Source organism: Schistocerca serialis, chromosome 4, assembly GCF_023864345.2.
Source record: "Schistocerca serialis cubense isolate TAMUIC-IGC-003099 chromosome 4, iqSchSeri2.2, whole genome shotgun sequence".
NCBI lineage: Eukaryota > Metazoa > Arthropoda > Insecta > Orthoptera > Acrididae > Schistocerca > Schistocerca serialis.
The window spans coordinates 693224389-693242308 of NC_064641.1; the positions used below are offsets into that span (position 1 = coordinate 693224389).

Genomic DNA, 17920 nt, shown 5'->3' on the forward strand with positions numbered 1-17920 from the left:
GGCAATGATTGTTCACACACGGGATGCACCTCTACGAACTATATGCGCTACTTTGAGGTAGTTGCGTTGCCAGCAATATCCCCAGATCCGTCCTCAACCAATGTGTGCGTCCAACTTGCTCAACTTTGTTCCCGTGTCGTAACCGGAATATCAAGGACCAGTTACAACAATTGTGGGCATGCTTGCTTGAGGAAAGGTTTTATGGGGGCCACGTCATAAGTGAGCTCATACTACCAAGATGTTTGTAAAGGTGACTCGATTTTGTAGTCACCGAAATAACATGACATATCTCTTCAAGGTGTGCAAGATGTATGAGACAGTCGAAATACTTTAAGACTTCAAGAAGAATTTAATTATTCCAATCACAAAGAAAGCAGGTGCTGTTGCGAAGTTACCGAACTATAAGCTTAGTAAGCCATGACTGCAAAATACTAAGACGAATTCTTCATGGAAGAATGGAAAAACTGGTGGAAGCCGATCTCGGGGAAGACCAGTTTGGATACCGGAGAAATGTAGGAACACACGAGCCAATACTGACCCGACGACTTCTATTAGAAGATAGATTAAGGAATGGAAAATATAGGTTTATAGCATTTATAGACTTAGAGAAAGCTTTTGACAAAGTTGGGTGGAAAAATCTCTTTGAAATTCTGAAGGTAGCAGTGGTAAAGTATAGGAAGCGAAAGGCTATGTACAACTTGTACAGTAACCAGACGGCTGTTATGAATGTCGAGGGGCGTGAAAGGGAAACGGTGGTTGACGAGGGAGTGAGGCAGGGTTGTAGCCTATCCCCGATGTTGTTCAGCTTGTACCATGAGCAAGCAGTAAAGCAAATAAAAGAAAAGTTTAGAGTAGGAATTAAAGTTCAGGGAGAAGAGATAAAAACTTTGCAATTTGTTGATGACACTTTAAGGACTTGGAAGAGCTGTTAAACGTGATGGACATTGTCTTGAAAGGAGGATATAAGCAAAATAAGGATAATGGAATGTAGTCGATTCAAATTAGGCGATGTTGAAGGACTTATATTAGGAAACGAGGCATTTAAAGTAGTAGATGAGTTTTGTTATTTGAGCAGTAGAAAAAATGTTCAAATGTATGTGAAATCTTATGGGACTTAACTGCTAAGGTCATCAGTCCCTAAGCTTACACACTACTTAACCTAAACTATCCTAAGGACAAACACACACACCCATGCCCGAGGGAGGACTCGAACCTTCGCCGGGATCAGCCACACAGTCCATGACTGCAGCGCCGTTCACCGCTCGGCTAATCCCTAGCGGCTGAGCAGTAGAGTAACTGATGATGGACGAAGTAGAGAGGATATAAAACGTAGACTGGCAATGGAAAGAATTGTATTTCTGAAAAACAGAAATTTGCTAACAACGAATGCAGATTTAAGTACTAGGAAGTCTTTTCAGAAAGTAATTGTATGGAGTGTAGCCATGTATGGAAGTGAAACATGGCTGTTAAAGGGGAGTAGAAGCTTTTGAAATGTGCTACAGAAGAATGAAGAGGCTTGTACAGGGTAGACTAGCATCTAGATCTGCATCGAACCAGTCTTCGGACTGAAGACCACAGCAGAAACAAATAACAACTCTCTCAACCTGTGAAGTTTCATTTCATTTCCTCCTCCCCATCTGGATGCTTCACGTTTTTTTGTCAGCCAGTGTCCTAGACTTCGCTGACGGATGCGGAATCGCGTGCAACGTAGGCGGCATGCTGGCCTGGCGAGTAAAAGCTTAGGTTGCAACTCGGTGGGCTGGGGTAGTGGGGGGATGGCAAGGTGCCTGAAGGAGGCCGGGCTGGTCCTCAAGATTGTGCACAATTCCACGGCTCGACATGCCAACTGGGCTGGCCTGTGTAGTGTATGCGCTAAGCCGCTGGTACACACTGGTCTGGCTGGAATTGCATTGTGCATGGCTGTCATGCCCTTGGCATATGCTGTAAACGGTAACCTCTTCTGAGGGAGGGAATACCACGGTGTGCAATTGCTGCACGTTTAAAATGGAGCCCCATATTCAGTCTCGCCAGGCTGGAGTACTCACCCAGTATTGCCGGCGGGGGAGGCGGCGTGATGAACGGCGGGCCGCCTGTACTGGCCTCGTCATTGTCCCAGTCGTCGCCCTCCTGAAGCAAAACGAAATAATCGTCAGTCACTGCTAGTACGCAGATCGCTAAGTAGTGTAGATAGCCACCAGAGGCTTGTGGAACATTTATGTTGTTGGCAGCTGAGATAGAATCGTATGTATAGTGTGTCCTGTAGTTAACATCATTTCATTCTTATGAAGTGCTGGTCTGGACCAAGCGAATTAAAATGCATCGCCACAAAGTGTGTGTACAGCGCCAGTGGAGAGCTGTATGAGTGCTTCCAACTGTATATAACAGTCTAGCCACATTAATGCGACTACCTCCTGCGTTCGGCATCAAACTGCAATAAGCACTCGCAGGCTATCACTGATAATGGAGGATGTATAAAATGTGACGGGGGACGCGGAAAACAATGCAGTCATTTCTCTGTATGTCCATCTTTTTTAGAGATGGTTGTGGGACTCTGCTGTTCGATTAAAAATGTCAAATTAAAACCTTCCAGTCGTCAAATTTCCAACCTTATTTTATTTGGCAACCAGTTCCAGCGTTTTACTACGTCATCTTCAAGCCCCTGACCGACGTGAATGAAGAATCAACCTCGGTTGTGATCAAAACAGGGAACAGCAGTACTGGTGCCGGCCGCTGTGGCCGAGCGGCTCTCGGCGCTTCAGTCTGGGACCGCGCGACCGCTACGGTCGCAGGTTCGAATCCTGCCTCGGGCATGGATGTGTGTGATGTTCTTACGTTAGCTGGGTTTAAGAACACTACTGGCCATTAAAATTTCTACACCACGAAGATGTGCTACAGACGCGAAATTTAACCGAGAGGAAGAAGTTGCGATGATATGCAAATGATTATCTTTTCAGAGCATTCACACAAGGTAGGCGCCGGTGGCGACACCTACAACCTGCTGACGCGAGGAAAGTTTCCAACCGATTTCTCATGTACAAACAGCAGCTGACCGGCGTTGCCTGGTTAAACGTTGTTGTGATGCCTCGTGTAAGGAGGAGAAATGCTTACCGTCACGTTTCCGACTTTGATAAAGGTCGGATTGTAGCCTATCGCGATTGCGGTTTATCGTATCGCGACATCGCTGCTAGCGTTGGTCGAGATCCAATGACTTATCAGAATATGGGAATCGGTGGGTTCAGGAGGGTAATATGGAACGCCGTGCTGGATCCCAACGGCCTCGTATCACTAGCAGTCGAGATGACAGGCATCTTATCCCCATGGCTGTAACTGATCGTGTAGCCACTTCTCGATCCCTGAGTCAACAGATGGGGACGTTTGCAAGGCAACAACCATCTGCACGTACAGTTCGACGACGTTTGCAGCAGCATGGACTATCAGCTCGGAGGCCATGGCTGCGGTTACCCTTGACGCTGCATCACAGACAGGAACGCCTGCGATGGTGTACTCAACGACGAACCTGGGTGCACGAATGGCAAAACGTCATTTTTTCGGATGAATCCAGGTTCTCTTTGACAGCATCATGATCGTTGCATCCGTGTTTGGCGACATTGCGGTGAACGCAGATTGGAAGCGTGTATTCGTCATCGCCATACTGTCGTATCACCGCATGTTGCAGGTCCTGTACGGGCCTTTGTGGATACAGAAAATGTTCGACTGCTGCCCTGGCCAGCACATTCTCCATATCTCTCACCAATTGAAAACGTCTGGTCAATGGTGGCCGAGCAACTAGCTCGTCACAATACGCCAGTCTCTACTCTTGGTGAACTGTGCTATCGTGTTGAAGCTGTATGGGCAGCTGTACCTGTACACGCCATCCAAGCTCTGTTTGACTCAATGCCCAGGCGTATCAAGGCCGTCATTACGGCCAGATGTGGTTGTTCTGGGTACTGATGTATCAGGATGTATGCACGCATATTACGTGAAAATGTAATCACATGTCAGTTCTAGTATAATATATCTGTCCAATGAATAACCGTTTATCATCTGCATTTCTTCTTGGTGTAGCAATTTTAATGGCCAGTAGTGTAGTTCTAAGTCCTAGGGGACTGATGACCTCAGATGTTAAGTCCCATAGTGCTCAGAGCCATTTGAACCATTTTTTAGTAATACTGGTATCAGTAGATATTTGCTACAGTGATCACTTCAACCATCATTTGCCGACTCAGTAGGCACCAGTCATTGTTCTAATGTGCAAACAGCGATTTATCTGGCGTTCTAAACGGTATGGTCATTGGCTTTCAGGGAAAGAATGAAAGCATTTCAGAAATGGCTAAGTTTGTAAACTGTTTCCGTGCCGCCATGGTTAAAGTATACCGTGCATGACAAAATGGCGATATCCAAAACCGGCATCGAGGCAACTGTAGTGCACTGTTGAGCAACTGACAGCCCGCATAAACTAAAGGGGCTACCAACAGTGTCTCCTCAACGACCGTTCAGCGAACGTTGCTGCATATGGTCCCCGCAGTAGGCACCTGGTTCATGCCCTCATGCTGACTGCAGTTAATCTGCGAAGACGACTGGAATTTGCACGCCACTGTCGCTACTGGACTTCCGATGACTGGCGACAGGCGCCATTTTCAGACGAATGACCTTTTATGCTCCATCGGACTTACAGGGCCCTGCAACAATCTTCGGAAGGGACCGGGCAGGTGGAGGGAGCGTTATGGTCTGGGGAATATTTTGGTGGCATTTACCGGGTGATCTCGATATTCTGGAAGGCACAACAAGCAGGTATGTATCTGTCCTTGGAGACCACGTCCACCCTCACACGCAGTTTGCAACGTGTCACACAGCTCGCGATGTACATGTGTGGTTCGAAGAGCACCATGATGGGTTACCGTACTGTCCTGGCCACCAAACTCACGGATTTAAACCCAGTCGAGAATCTGTGGGACCACCTCGATCGGGCCTTTCGCTGCAATGATCCTCAGGCGAGAAATCTAGGGCAGTTGGCCACGGCACTGGAATCGACCTGGCTCCCCATCCTCGTGGGTACCTTCCACAAGCTCACTGGCTCCCTTCCTGAACGTCTCGCAGCAGCCCGCACTGCAAGAGGTAGTTATTCGGTCATTTGGCAGGTCGTCGACTAATGGTAGTTGTCAGTGTACATACACTACTGGCCATTAAAATTGCTACACCACGAAGATGACGTGCTACAGTCGCGAAATTTAACCGACAGGAAGAGGATGCTGTGATATGCAAATGACTAGCTTTTCAGATCATTCACACAAGGTTGGCGCCGGTGGCGACACCTACAACGTGCTGACATGAGGAAAGTTTCCAACCGATTTCTCATACACAAACAGCAGTTGACCAGCGTTGCCTGGTGAAACGTTGTTGTGATGCCTCGTGTAAGGAGGAGAAATGCGTACCATCAGGTTTCCGACTTTGATAAAGGTCGGATTGTAGCCTATCGCGATTGCGGTTTATCGTATCGCGACATTGCTGCTCGCGTTGGACGAGAACCAATGACTGTTAGCAGAACTCGGTGGGTTCAGGAGGGTAATACGGTAATACGGAACGCCGTTCTGGATCCCAACGGCCTTGCATCACTAGCAGTCGAGATGACAGGCATCTTATCTGCACGGCCTTAACGGATCGTGCAGCCACGTCTCGACCCCTGACTCAATAGATGGGGACGTTTGCAAGACAACAACCATCTGCACGAACAGTTCGACGAAGTTTGCAGCAGCATGGACTAGCAGCTCGGAGACCATGGCTGCGGTGACCCTTGACGCTGTATCACAGACAGGAGCGCCTGCGATGGTGTACTCAACGACGAACCTGGGTGCACGAATGGCAAAACGTCATTTTTTCGGGTGAATCCAGGTTCTGTTTACAGCATCATGATGATCGCATCCGTGTTTGGCGACATCGCGGTGAACGCACATTGGAAGCGTGTATTCGTCATCGCCATACTGGCGTATCACCCGGCGTGATGGTATGGGATGCCATTGGTTACACGTCTCGGTCACCTCTTGTTCGCATTGACGGCACTTTGAACAGTGGGCGTTACATTTCAGATGTGTTACGACCCGTGGCTCTACCTTTCATTCGATCCCTGCGAAGCCCAACATTTCAGCAGGATTATGCACGACCACAATTTGCAGGTCCTGTATGGGCCTCTCTGGATACAGAAAATGTTCGACTGCTGCCCTGGCCAGCACATTCTCCTGATCTCTCACCAACTGAAAACGTCTGGTCAATGGTGGCCGAGCAACTGGCTCGTCACAATACGCCAGTCACTACTCTTGATGAACTGTGGTATCGTGTTGAAGCTGCATGGGCAGCAGTACCTGTACACGCCATCCAAGCTCTGTTTGACTCAATGCCCAGGCGTATCACGGCCGTTATTACGGCCAGAGATGGTTGTTCTGGGTACTGATTTCTCAGGATCTATGCACCCAAATTGCGCGAAAATGTAATCACATGTCAGTTCTAGTATAATGTATTTGTCCAATGAATACCTGTTTATCATCTACATTTTTTCTTGGTGTAGCAATTTTAATGGCCAGTGGTGTATTTCAAGCAATATGCTTAGGTATAAGATTAGATCTTTGACGAATTGTATCAAGTTCGACCACAGAGTTTTAAATGTCATATGATGCATGCGCAGTGGTAAAAAAACTTGTAATGTTTGCTTTCATTTCGCTAGGAATCATGATAGTAAGTAATGTGTATGTAATACGTTGATTGGATTTATGCCTAAATTCATGGCTGACTTAACGTTCTCGTCTTTGGTGGTGCTAAGGCCTCCTCCTGTGCAGACGGCGAGGAATCTGCTTTATTGTTTGCATATGACGTGAAACAGGACTGGAAACGAGAATGATGTCCTTTTAACATTGTAAAATATGCATTGGCGCACATCATGGTGAGGGCGGAATTGGATGTGAAGATCACAATTGTCAAGTAAATAAATACAATAAAAATTCAGACGGAACACGTTGTTTATGAAATACTCTAGGACTGTAGACAAAAGTAAACAGAAAATAATTCAAGAGAATAATCAACAAAAACAATTATTGTGGTTTATGGTTAGTTAAAAGCCAATACTGAGAAGCAACAGATGGTAAATTTCACGGGTTAGTATTTGGAATAAAAGACAGGCTACGATTCAATGGAAATATAAAATGTGATAGTGATGCAGTTATGGTGCATCGGATTAGAGAGGGCTGCAGTACGAAAGTGACGGGTTTGACACTGGTAGCAAGTAAAGAGGCAATAACTTTGAGCGTTATATGTTTGAACTAGGCTTGTGTGCCACATGGAAATATAACCGACATTGTACAGTGCATGATGTGGTCGACTTCTGGAGCGTCTTACGAGCAGGTACAATGCGAAATTTGCTCCACTGCCAAAGAATGTGCAACCCACAAAGAATAAATCGGTCCACTTTAATATTGTTTCGGAATATAATGGTTCAAATGGCTCTGAGCACTATGCGACTTAACTTCTGAGGTCATCAGTCGCCTAGAACTTAGAACTAATTAAACCTTACTAACCTAAGGATATCACACACATCCATGTCCGAGGCAGGATTGGAACCTGCGACCGTAGCGGTCGCTCGGTTCCAGACCTTAGCGCCTAGAACCGCACGGCCACTCCGGCCGGCGAATATAATGTAAACTGTAGATGTAGACGGGCCGAATTCCTCAATTGATGGAATATATGGGCTGGAAGAACGGTAGACAGTATGTACTCGCCCAAAATGATAGTACACTGAAAAACAAATGAGGCATGTTCACTATCAGGACACGTATTTCCGCACTGCGGCTCTCCTCAGCTACTGAAATCGAAGGCTTGCTTGAGTTGGAGCGTTTTAGTGGCTGAAATTAGCCCTCTGAATTTCTCTGAACCTACTAGACGTGGCGGAATGATGTAGTCAGTTTTCTTCAAAGATGCGGCTGTCAATTCTAGAGACAAATTGCGATGAAAAACTAGTAACCATTTTTTCCTCAGAATCGTATCCTTTTGATAACTGATTAAGAGGTATCGAAAACATGTCAGAAAAAACTCAAAACTCTTGATAAAAATATTTGATTAAAGTCTTGAGCAACAGAACAAGAATGAGTAAGTCTAAATATGCAAGGGAACATTTTATGATTCGCCCGCTCAGAGTCTCAGATAGAAGAGCCGGCCGAAGTGGCCGTGCGGTTAAAGGCGCTGCAGTCTGGAACCGCAAGACCGCTACGGTCGCAGGTTCGAATCCTGCCTCGGGCATGGATGTTTGTGATGTCCTTAGGTTAGTTAGGTTTAACTAGTTCTAAGTTCTAGGGGACTAATGACCTCAGCAGTTGAGTCCCATAGTGCTCAGAGCCATTTGAACCATTTTTTTGTGATGTCCTTAGGTTAGTTAGGTTTAACTAGTTCTAAGTTATAGGGGACTAATGACCTCAGCAGTTGAGTCCCATAGTGCTCAGAGCCATTTCAACCATTTTTCGCAGATAGAAGAGCATTTGTTGTACCTCTGTAGGTTTTCATAACCGTCTTCAATGAAGAAAAAGCGAAGAAGATTAGACGTTAATGCCCGTAAACAACGATGTCATTAGAGACAAAGCGCAAGCTCAGATTAGGGAAGGATGGGGATGGAAATTGGCCATGCCCTTTCAAGGGAACCATCCCAGCAATTACCTCGAACGATTCAGAGAACTCAGGGAAACCTAAATCTCGATGGCCGGACAGGGATTTGGACCGTCGTCCTTCCGAATACGAGTCCAGTACGCTGTCAATTGCGCCAGCTCGCTCGGTAGTTGTCACTGGAGGTAATACATTCTAGGTTGTTAGGCTGCATCATGTTGTTCAGACTTCTTGTTCACAATCAACGTTCAGCTGTTCAGCTAACCAGAGACACCAGAAAATCCTGAGGCAGATTTCAGCAGATGGGTCGAAGTTTCTATTGTGAGGAAGGAATGTGAAGAGGCAGATAATGCCAAGAAGATTTAGCTTTTTGTTTTTAGTATCCTTAGTATCATACGCGGAGTAGCCTTAGGCACATTTGATGGGAGAGGTAACAGACATCAAAAGCACAGAATATGGACGGCCAGTATAAATTTGATTCGAGCAGATAGTCTCGAGAAACTTCGTAGAAGCTGGTCGATTTTGAAATTCGTTAAGCAGAATGCAAGAAACATTGGTGAGTTGGTTGAGCTTGGTACTTTGTGGATCCTCATTCTGAGAGTCTATGGATATACTGGTCCAAGTGAAAGGTGCACTGTGACGATTTGTCCGTTAACTCATTTTTGCAGATTCTATACGCCATCCTCCGGCTAAAGATGGAACTCTCAGGGAAGACAATGTTATCTGTAACACATGACAATTGTTGAAACATTATGTGATTGCCCTACCATTTTAAATCATTCACTAGCCGAGCAGTCGCTCAGAAACAGCTACAGTTAGCAAATAACGTCCTGTGACGTGACGTGTTTATCGTGGAAACGCCGTCAGAGATACAGTGAACTACTGACTTTGAAAGCCGCTGCGCGAAAGGGGGACAAAAGAAGATCATTTTTACACATTCTTTTGATGTACGAGATATTCTCGATGAACAGTTACTCACTCTTCTATCTCTCGTAATTTGTGTCGGACACGCATGTCTTGCCACTGTATTATTACTGTTTAAAAAAATATTATTTTAGTGTAATGTGAAAGTACCATACTGCATAGCAATAGATTCATGTGAGAAGCTGTATTGTACGACGTGCATCTGGAAATGTTAAAAGATGTAATATCGGTATATATCGACTGCCATAAATTCAAAGTTAAATGGAACTTATGTATGGACTAATTATTTAGTATAGAACCTATGTCTAACAACTTTATGACCATACATATTTAATTTTCTTTTATGTTTCTGCAAATTTTGATTGTTCACAGTCACAAATTGTTACGTCGAAATCGGACGGAAGTTGCATACGGCGAAATAGTTTCTCCGCACCTTACTCTACTGGTAAATGCGTGATAAACTTCGGTCCCTTAGGAAATTCATGTTGAGCTATTCAAAAACAATCATATTTTCAATAGTCATTTAGCCCTGACCAGTAAAGGTATTCAAAACCACTACAATAACTAGTTATGTCTATTGGCCTAAAATACAATATATATCATTATGTGCTCTTCTCTGCAAATATATTTCCACCGCCAATTATAGCTGTATGTTAAAGCACAAAAGTAAATACATTGTTATAATGTTTAACAGATCCTGGAGGAACTCATCCCAGTTTTTTCGCAAGTAAGCATTTGTAAGATCAGGCTGTTCGTGTTCTCTCATTCTACTGACGTAGCCATTCAATCGGATATGCGGTGCACTTGTAACCTTCACGTATTTTTGAAAGGAGCGTTGGAAGAAGAAATATTAGAGCTTAACGTCCCGCCCCACAGCACAGTCATTAGAGACGGAACGCACGTTCGGATAACGAAAAGACGTGGAAGGAAATCGGTCGTACAATTTTCAAAGGAACCATCCCGGCATTTGCCTGAAGCGGTTGGGAAACCTAAATCTGGATGGCCAGAGCGGACTTGAGCCGTCGTCCCCCGGTTGCGAGTCCAGTGTGGTAACCACTTGCGCATCTCGCTCGGCAGGATGATTCGAATTCAGCGTCTCGAGAGATGCCGACTTCATTTGCGACTGGGAGCTAAATCAATTTAACGAGAAGGAACAGTCGCAGGAACAGTCCTAGCATTCGATTCAAGTGATTTGGGGGAAACAGTGAAGTTCTGAAGCCAGTCCGCCTCGGTGGCTGCGGGTTCAGCGCGGCAGGTTCCTGACCGAAGAGACGTTAGTTCGGATCCCGAGCTGGTCGGATATTTTCTCCGTTTGGGGACTGGGTGCTGCGTTGTTCTTACTTTCGTGTTGTCGTGGCTGACGAGAAAATCTTCTCCAAAACACTGTCGCATCATCTTTCCGTTATTGAGACGGATGAATCGGTGCGAACCGTAAGCCAATAGATTGAAATTAAAGACAGAGAGAGAGAGAAAGAGAGAGAGAGGTGAAGAAAGAAAAAATCTTGAAACCTGTCGGCTAAACCACGATTTAATCACCTATCCTCCACGACAACAGCCAAATATCACAGCCGCTGCACATCCTTCTGGCAGGTACACATACTAGATTACTCGTGCAATCTTCAATCAAACGACTTAGACAACATCTAGCGAGTGGGCGGAGTGGTCAAATTCGGAGAGTTTTCAAGTAGATCGTGCTTATAGAAACAATAAGATAGCTAAAGTCAGAGCGTTAGAAGCAAACCATCATGCGGTAAGTAAGCGTTAGTACTGCAATAAGTTTGTGCCGAGATGGTTAATGGCGGCGATATCATCAGCAGGTTGTTATGAAGTGTGCTGCCATCTGCAGGTGCCGCGCCGAATCACTCACGAGGAAGTCGTCCTGCGGCTCCACGGAATTCAGCGCCTGCAACAAGAGCAGTATGTTTAAGATTACACAGCCAAAGTTCCTGATCAGTAAGACGAACATAATCGAATTATTTGTGCAAGTCAAGGGCGCTAATGGCGCATCGTGCATATATGTTTTGCATCTTAGAATAGTTGGCGATCAACCGAGTGACATTAAATCATATTTTTTAAGAAAACAAAGTGAATATAATTCAGATATGTACCTGGTGATCAAAACGTCAGTATAAATCTGAAAACTGAATAAATCACGGAATAATGTAGATAGAGAGGTACAAATTGACACACATGCTTGGAATGACATGGGGTTTCATTAGAACCAAAAAAATACAAAGTTAAAAAAATGCCCGACAGATGGCGCTTCATCTGATCAGAATAGCAATAATTAGCATAACAAAGTAAGATAAAGCAAAGATGATGTTCTTCACAGTAAATGCTCAATATTTACAGCATAATTCCTCAACAATAGTTGTAGTCGAGGACTAATGTTGTGAACAGCACTGTAAAGCATGTCCGGAGTTACGGTGTGGCATTGGCGTCGGATGTTGTCTTTCAGTATCCCTAGAGATGTCGGTCGATCACGATACACTTGCGACTTCAGGTAACCCCAAAGCCAATAATCTCACGGACTGAGGTCTGGGGACCTGGGAGGCCAAGCATGACGAAAGTGGCGGCTGAGCACACGATCATCATCAAACGTCGCGCGCAAGAGATCTTTCACGCATCTAGCAATATCGGGTGTGTTTTTTTTTGTTCTAATAAAACCCCATGTCATTCCAAGCATGTGTGTCAATTTTTACCTCTCTATCTACGTTATTCCGTGGTTTATTAAGTTTTCAAATTTATACTGACTTTTTAATCACCCGGTACATAGACGCCAAGCAGCTCAAATGAAATAGAGTCCATTCTTAGTTCGCGATAGGTCAATTTGTTGGTATTCAAGTATAGAGAAGGAAAGAATGAAAAATTAAGATTTAACGTGCTGTCGATGACGAGATGATTAAAGTCGAAGAAGTCTAAATGTAATTCACACATCGACGTGAAAACCAGCCCAGAAAAAAATATTCTATTAAAGGTTCAGAGCTTCAGGTGAGGAACACTTTTAGTATGTGGCCAGCAGTAACAGCACTAATGTCAAGTGCACATAAAAAAGAAACCCACTCGTAACCAGTGATATCAAAGCGTGTCTACAGTGAGAATGAATCCAGGCTTACCTCAGTACCTCAGCCAGGTCCAACGCGAATCATGACGCCTGCACTAGAGATTTTCAACACTAAATGAGTGATTGATATAAATCTGCAGTCCGCATGCACTCGTACAATATTTGGTGCTGAGTGCATAATATCAGTATCATCTACTGTCGTTTGTACTCCTTTGTTATGGAAACGCCGGCCGGGGTGGCCGAGCGCTTCTAGGCGCTACAGTCTGGAACCGCGCGACCGCTACGGTCGCAGGTTCGAATCCTGCCTCGGGCATGGATGTGTGTGATGTCCTTAGGTTAGTTAGGTTTAAGTAGTTCTAAGTCTAGGGGACTGATGACCTTAGAAGTTAAGTCCCATAGTGCTCAGAGCCATTTGAACAATTTTTTTGTTATGGAAACACAGAAACGAACACACTTGGTACCACTCTGAGCAAGCCTGTATTTCTCAACTTTTAGCATCGGGATCGTTACACGAGTTGTATGTTTTCGGAGGTGATATGGTTCCTGAGTTCCCTTTGAAACGTGGACTGTTGGGGAAAGCCTTCTATTAGAAAAGTCGTTGAAATAAATTATCTTTACGCAAGTTACGCAAGGTATTAGTCGCTGGCGAGATGTAGAGATACACTATCACGGTTTTCGTTTGTTATGAATGCCACAGTCTTTCGATGTATGGAGAACGAATATCTATAAGCAGTACTTTGGAAGTGTAGCGTAACAGTCCAGCGTCAGTGTGGCAAAATTACGAACAGCGAGCCCGAGTAGCCTGTAGGCAAAGAACACTCGGGTTTCCGGGATCGTTGGAGCTAGATACATCACGACATCTCTGCCTGCACTAATGCTATGAATCTGATGCGTCAATTTAATTGCAATTTCAATGCCGTATCATAACAGTAATTTATGGTGAGATAGCTGCTTGCAAATGTACACTGGTGTAATATTTGATTTGCAGAAGTTTCAGATTTATAGATGCACCGACTTTGTGACCGAGGTTAAATACGTTGTTCAAAGCAAGAGGCTTTGTTTGATGTTTAGCAATCAATACTGGTATTTTATTTATACATCCGTGAATGTAGACAATGTAATACACACATTAAAAAAAAGTTTTGCATCACCTCGGTTCCGAAAGTTCCTGAACTTTTACAGAAAACTGGAATAGAGATAAACATAAACGTCATTTCGGCCCTTTCCATTGCTCATGAAAACCACACATTGCATGTTGTACCACCATACAGCGATACCTTCAGAAGTAGTGGTCCAGGCTTCTGTACAACCGCTACCTCTAATACTCAGTAGGACGTCCTCTTGCATTGACGCATGCCTGTATTCGTCGTGGCATACTATCCACAAGTTCATCAACGCACTGTTGGTCCAGATTGTCTCACTTCTCAATGACGATTCGGCGTAGATCCCTCAGAGTGGTTGGTAGGTCACGTCGTCCATAAACAGCCCTTTTCAATCTATTCCCAGGCATGTTCGATAGGGTTCATATCTGGAGAACATGCTGGCCACTCTAGTCAAGTGATGTCGTTATCATGAAGGGAATTGAGCCGTGCGTGGCTCGTGTTCGTGCCATCTCTCTCTTTTACATTTGTTTTTACTCTACTGTCACCTCGACTGTTAATTCATTACTGGTGTTACTGACTTGCTGCCTGCCGGCCGAAGTGGCCGTGCGGTTAAAGGCGCTGCAGTCTAGAACCGCAAGACCGCTACGGTCGCAGGTTCGAATCCTGCCTCGGGCATGGATGTTTGTGATGTTCTTAGGTTAGTTAGGTTTAACTAGTTCTAAGTTCTAGGGGACTAATGACCTCAGCAGTTGAGTCCCATAGTGCTCAGAGCCATTTTGAACTTGCTGCCTTGCCTGCCCGTGAGTGGCAGCAGCAGAGCTTAAGCCCTGGCGTAGTATCTTTGCTGACTGCTATTACTTTTCGGCTGTCGTGTGTTAGAAGTTAGTTCATATCTGGTAGTGAGTTGCAACGAGCCAGGAGTGGAGTTCGGACCTGGCAGTTGGTCAGTTGGGACGCGGCAGGAGTCGGTGCGGTTGGAGCTGCAGTGAGTGATGAACATGGTTTCAATAGGGACGGTCTTGGTTGATCGTCGGTTGGTCGTCTTACCGGAAGACGTGACTGCTCACCGATCGTTAATGGATTGGCGATGTGTGTGCGTCTCAACTCGTGGTTCATTCTCGTCACTGCATAGTCACTGCTTTTACCATTGGTCGCGTTCTTCGTCCAAGTGTTTGTGATATTGTGTATCGCTTGCGATGTCGACTGCCCAGTTATTTTAGTGCTGTTTCCGTGCAGATGTGTAGCAGTTGGTCGATTGGCGCAGTCACGGCGTAGCACCAATGGGGCATGCCGCGTAAGGAAGGTGCGGATAGCCATTACTTGCCCGACTATTGTCGACACGCGTTTGCGTGGGGACGACTTTGATTGACCGTCGGTCTGTGATGATGATGATGTTTTGGTTTGTGGGGCGCTCAACTGCGTGGTTATCAGCGCCCGTACAAGTATCCAATCTTTGCTCACTCAAATTTCGCCACTTTCCTGGATGATGATGAAATGATGAGGACAACACAAACACCCAGTCATCTCGAGGCAGGTGAAAATCCCTGACCCCGCCGGGAATCGAACCCGGGACCCCGTGCTCGGGAAGCGAGAACGCTACCGCGAGACCACGAGCGGCGGACGACCGTCGGTCGTTCGTCTCGTTAGACGACGTGTATTTGGCCGGCGACTGCTTATGGGTTGGCTGTGTGCGCCGACTCGTGGTTCGTCCTCGTTATTGCACAGTCACTGCCGTGACCATCGTCTAGTCCTCGTGCAGATGTTCGTCGGGCTGCGTGTAGTTTATGTGATTTTCACTGACAAGTTTATTTAAGTGTTGTCGGGGTATTGGCTATAAGTTAGTCGGTCGTTTGATTAAACGACGTGGGTTTTCGGGTCCTCAACCCTAATGGGTCGTCTGTGATCCGTTCTTTTTGGTTCTACAGCCTCTGTCAGCATCGTTGGAATGCGAATGCGGAGCGGAACCTTGGTGCAAGTGTGGAGCGGAAACCACCTTGAACATTGGTCTCTTGACGGCCTGTCGGTCTGTCGGTTGGGTTGCCGTCAGTTTGAGGATGGTTGGGCCGACTGCCTGTCTCACCAAAGCGAACGTCAGTGTTTGAATTACAGGCCGAACCTCGAACATCTGGACAGTCTTGTGTGTACTGCCTTATTTTTTTTTAAAATCTGTTTTTGTTCTTGGTGCCGCGCGTGATTACCCGAGCGGTCTAAGGCGGTGCAGTTATGGACTGTGCGGGTGGTCCCTGCGGAGGTTCGAGTCCTCCCTCGGGCATGAGTGTGTGTGTTTGTCCTTAGGATACTTGAGGTTAAGTAGTGTTTAATATTAGGGACTGATGACCTTAGCAGTTAAGTCCCATAAGATTTCACACACATTTGAACATTTTTCTTGTTGGTACTTGTATGTATTCTAGCCGGTTTTGTGTTTTAAACTAAAGTTGTTTTACTCTTAAGGCCTTCAGCCTAGTTTAAGGTACTGTTTCACGTAAGCCATTTGGAATTTCAAAATTTTTTTAAATTTTAAGTCTTCAGCCTTCAGCCGATTTGAATTTAACTTGTTTACTTCAGCCTAACTAAAGAACTGTTTTAAGATAAGGCTTGCCTTTTAAATTTCTCATTATGCTTGCGTTTTAAGTTATTGGCTTTCAGCTGTCTTTAAATTAAAGTTGCTTTCAGCCGGTAATTAAGTCCCAAAGATTAAAGCTGTGTTTAAAAAACAATTTTTTGGCCTCTTGTAATGTTTGATCAAATAATAAAGTTGTATGTTCGAGTGTCACTGACAGCCCTTATTTTGGCCCCTTTCCACAATTTATACTATCTGTCCTGTTCTGCGGGTTAAGCAGGGGGTTTCAGAAGTCATTCACAAGATGTGCTCGATGGGAGCGCGAATTGTAGCTCATGAAGACGAATGATTCGCCAATATGCTGCCGATATGGTTGCACTATCAGTCGGAAGATTCACGTATCGTACGGCCGTTATTGCGCCTTCCATGACAGCCAGCGGTATACGCCGGTCCCACATAATGCCACCGCAAAACAGCAGGAAACCTCCACCTTGTTGCACTCGCTGGACAGTGTGTCTAAGGCGTTCAGCCTGAGCGGGTTGCGTCCAAACTCGTCTCCGACGAATGCCTGGTTGAAGGCATATGCGACACTCATCGGTGAAGAGAACGTGATGCCAATCCTGAACGATCCATTCGGCATGTCGTTGGTCCCATCTGTACCGCACTGCATGGTGTCGTGGTTGCAAAGATGCACCTCGCCATGGAGGTCGGGAGTGAAGTTGCGCTTCATGCAGCTTATTGCTCACAGTTTGAGTCGTAACACGACGTCCTGTGGCTGCACGAAAAGCGTTATTCAACATAGTGGCGTTGCTGTCAGGGTTCCTCCGAGCCATAATCCGTAGGTAGCTGTCATCCACTGCAGCATTAGCCCTAGGACGGCCTAAGTGAGGCATGTCATCGATTCCCGTCTCTCTGTATCTCCTCCATGTCCGAACAACATCGCTTTGGTTCACTCCGAGACGCCTGGACACTTCCCTTGTTGAGAGCCCTTCCTGGCACAAAGTAACAATGGGGCCCCGGTCGAACCGCAGCATTGACCGTCTAGGCATGGTTCATGTAGTTCAACCATGTTATTGTTGTGTTTGAAGACCACAACAACAACAGGCATGGTTGAACTACAGACAGCCGGCCGTTGTGGCCGAGCCGTTCTAGGCGCTTCAGTGTGGAACCGTGCGACCGCTACGGTCGCAGGTTCGAATCGTGCCTCGGGCATAGATGTGTGTGATGTTCTTAGGTTAGTTAGGTTTAAGTAGTTCTAAGTCCTAGGGGACTGATGACCTCAGATGTTAAGTCCCATAGTGCTCAGAGCCATTTGAACCATTTGAACTACAGACAACACGGGCCCTGTATCTCCTTCCTGGTGGAATGACCGGAACTGATCGGCTGTCGGACCCCCGTCTAATAGGCGCTGCTCATGCATCTCTGAACAGTCAAAGGGACTGCTTCTGTGATACAATATCCACAGGCAACGTCTATCTTCAGGAGTTCTGGGAACCGGGTTGATGGATAACTTTCTTTGATGTGTGTACAATTGCGCTTCGCTGCGTGCCGCTTCCTCTTTTCTAGTGCAGTCGTGGATGGTGCGAGGTACAACACAACAACTTCAGGTTCCTCTGCACCCGTCTGACGTAT

The 17920-nt window shown here is 45.8% G+C and overlaps 1 protein-coding gene across 2 annotated transcripts in view; it reads right to left on the reverse strand.

Annotated features, from left to right (window-relative positions):
• Positions 1-17920, reverse strand: part of LOC126473196 (collagen alpha-1(XVIII) chain-like) — a 646928-nt gene that overhangs the window by 146132 nt on the left and 482876 nt on the right. For both annotated transcript variants that reach the window (XM_050100092.1, XM_050100091.1), the window contains exons 7-8: positions 11429-11464; positions 2046-2127 (exon numbers count right to left, since the gene is read on the reverse strand). In XM_050100092.1, coding sequence (XP_049956049.1) covers positions 2046-2127; positions 11429-11464 — 118 coding nt within the window. The remainder of the gene's footprint in view (positions 1-2045; positions 2128-11428; positions 11465-17920) is intronic.